Source organism: Anopheles darlingi, chromosome 2 (assembly GCF_943734745.1).
Source record: "Anopheles darlingi chromosome 2, idAnoDarlMG_H_01, whole genome shotgun sequence".
Classification (NCBI taxonomy): Eukaryota; Metazoa; Arthropoda; class Insecta; order Diptera; family Culicidae; genus Anopheles; species Anopheles darlingi.
Genome location: NC_064874.1, coordinates 84,871,902 through 84,874,401, shown reverse-complemented (window position 1 = coordinate 84,874,401; position 2,500 = coordinate 84,871,902). Strand labels below are relative to the sequence as shown.

Genomic DNA, 2,500 nt, shown 5'->3' with positions numbered 1-2,500 from the left:
ACCTCACAGTGCCATGGCGACCCTCCGCGAACGTTCGCTCTCACTCTCGTCGGCCATCTCTGGTGACCAGCGGATCGATTACGACAGCCTAATGGAAGGGAAGGAGAACCTGTCCGTCAGTGGTGATTCGATTACGCCAGAACAGATCGTCTGTGCACCGTCGTTGCCCGGTAGTCCACCGCTAACGCCCTCACCGAAGCGTCGCTCCAATAGCCCACGAGCCGCCGGTCCGATGGCATCGAGTGCAGCGATGGCAGCTGCAGCGGTCGCTAATCAACAATCGGCCGCAGCAGCAGTAGCAGCACTTGCTGGACCAGGCGCTGGCAGCGGTGGTGGACTATCCATCTCACCACTAACACTCCAGCAGCAGCTAATGCGACCACTACTACCGGCCGATATCGCGCTTCGCCTCTCAGCCGTCGGAGATCCTGGCGTAAATCTAAATCTGAATCTGCTGCCCAGCGCGCATCCACTGCTGACGAAGCAGGGAGTCGAGTTGGCACTGCGGCTCTCGTCCGGCACGCCCAACGCCACGAATGCAATCGATGCAGCGATCGGTAAGGGATCGCTGCAACCACAGATGTCCCCACTGCTGAACAGCATCTCTCCGACGGGCACTGGTCCTGGTGCTGCAGGTGCTGGAGCTTCTGCAAACGTTGGAGCATCCGTATTGGGCTCATCAGCACCGCAGATCTTTGTCAAACAGGGTGACTCCAAGTGCAAGGAGTGCAACATCGTATTCTGTAAATACGAGAACTATCTCGCACACAAGAAGCATTACTGTTCCGCCCGGAATCAGGATCAAGACGGTGGTGAAGGTGCGACCAAGGTTAGCCCACCAATCTCACCACAGGCTGGCGGACATGGTGCAGCAGCAGGGATCAGTCCATCGACTGGGGGAGCAGCAGTAGGTCCGGGATCGAGAGTTCCCGGCAGTGTCAGCAATCAACCACCATATCATCAGCTAATCTGTGCCGCCTGTGGCATCAAGTTCACCTCGCTCGATAACCTTACCGCCCATCAGATGTACTATTGTCCGAAGCGGATCGACATCAATTTGCCTGTGGTAAGTAAGAGGTCGGACATAGGATCCCCGGGTTTGAAGAACTAATTCCTGGATTATTTCGTTCCACTTTCCATAGAGTGCTGCATCAGCAACGATCGCTCCGGCACCGGCACCACACAAGGAGCGGTGCTCCAAATGTAAAAGCATGCATGAACCCGGCCAACCCTGCACGGTCGCTGGACACGGAGCGTACAAGTGTCCCCTGTGTGAGGTTATTAGTCCGAACTCGACCGAAGCCCGCCGTCATATGGATACACACGGTGGTGTGAAAGCGTTCCGATGCACCATCTGTCGGTACAAGGGCAATACATTACGGTAAGTCCGGACGAACTTTCTTCGACGTTGTCTGCTCATCGAAAAGTAGGACTTATCGTGATCATTCTTCCTTGCAGTGGTATGCGCACACACATTCGGATGCATTTCGATAAGAAAACGAACGAGTTCAATGAGGAGAACTACATCACCTGTATCCTGGAGGAGGATGGTATCGAGATTCCGCCGGCCGGGGGTCAGAATGCCGCAGCAGTTGCCGCAGCGGCTGCAGCCCTGGCCTCATCAAACCATACGTTTCTTGCTCAGGAGGCTGCGGCCGTTGGCGGTGTAACAGCAGATGGCTCAAGAACTTCACCACCTTCGGCTGGTAATGGTGGCCCTGGGATCAGGCATCACTGTGAGCTGTGCTCGTACTCTACGAGCGACCGAGGACACATGGTGAGTGTTGAATGTGAATGAAAAAGACCAAGAACAGGCCCTAACTGGGTTCTAAATTGTGTTTTTGCAGGCCAAACATATCAAACAAGCTCACGGTGGTGCGAGACGTTCCCTCGGAGTGAATTCCAGTGACGGAGCTCTGCTGTACAATGGGATGGTGGAGACGAGGCCACCGATCGCCAGCACACCTGGGCCGGTTTCGGGCAATAGGTAGGTAGGCTAAACGGGACAAGCTCTTCACGAAACCTGCACCAGATCTTTATTCAAACCGTCTCGTCTTTCGATATTGCAGTCACATCAAAATGGAACCAGTTGATGATCATGAGGCAGCAGCAAGCTCCACTGTCGACGACCAGGACACGGTCGATATCAACGTCGATGTCATCATGGAGGAACCGAGGGTACCGACCATCAAGACCGAGGCCATGGATCCTCACATGCCATTGCTCAACTCCCCGCTAGCATCCCCAGCACCACCATCACCTGCTTCTCAGAATCTGAAACCGAAATCTCAAAACCAAACCGAACCGATGGAACCGATGTCATCACCACCGGGTAGAACGGTCGCAAAGACTCCGTCACCACCGTCGATGGAAGTGGGCAATGCGGTTAGGGACCTGCAACAACACCCGATGCTACCTGGCCCAAAGTACTGCGACACATGTGACATTACCTTCAACTATACCAAAACCTTTATCGCGCACAAGAATTTCTACTGTAAGG

The 2,500-nt window shown here is 54.6% G+C and overlaps 1 protein-coding gene across 1 annotated transcript in view; it reads left to right on the top strand.

Annotated features, from left to right (window-relative positions):
- LOC125951528 (zinc finger protein ush) overlaps window positions 1-2,500 on the top strand; it is a 46,436-nt gene that overhangs the window by 42,055 nt on the left and 1,881 nt on the right. The window contains exons 5-9 of the mRNA XM_049680427.1: window positions 1-1,066; window positions 1,143-1,381; window positions 1,459-1,777; window positions 1,848-1,987; window positions 2,070-2,500. The exon at window positions 1-1,066 is cut by the window's left edge and continues 54 nt beyond it; the exon at window positions 2,070-2,500 is cut by the window's right edge and continues 1,881 nt beyond it. Of these exons, the coding sequence (XP_049536384.1) occupies window positions 1-1,066; window positions 1,143-1,381; window positions 1,459-1,777; window positions 1,848-1,987; window positions 2,070-2,500 (2,195 nt within the window). The remainder of the gene's footprint in view (window positions 1,067-1,142; window positions 1,382-1,458; window positions 1,778-1,847; window positions 1,988-2,069) is intronic.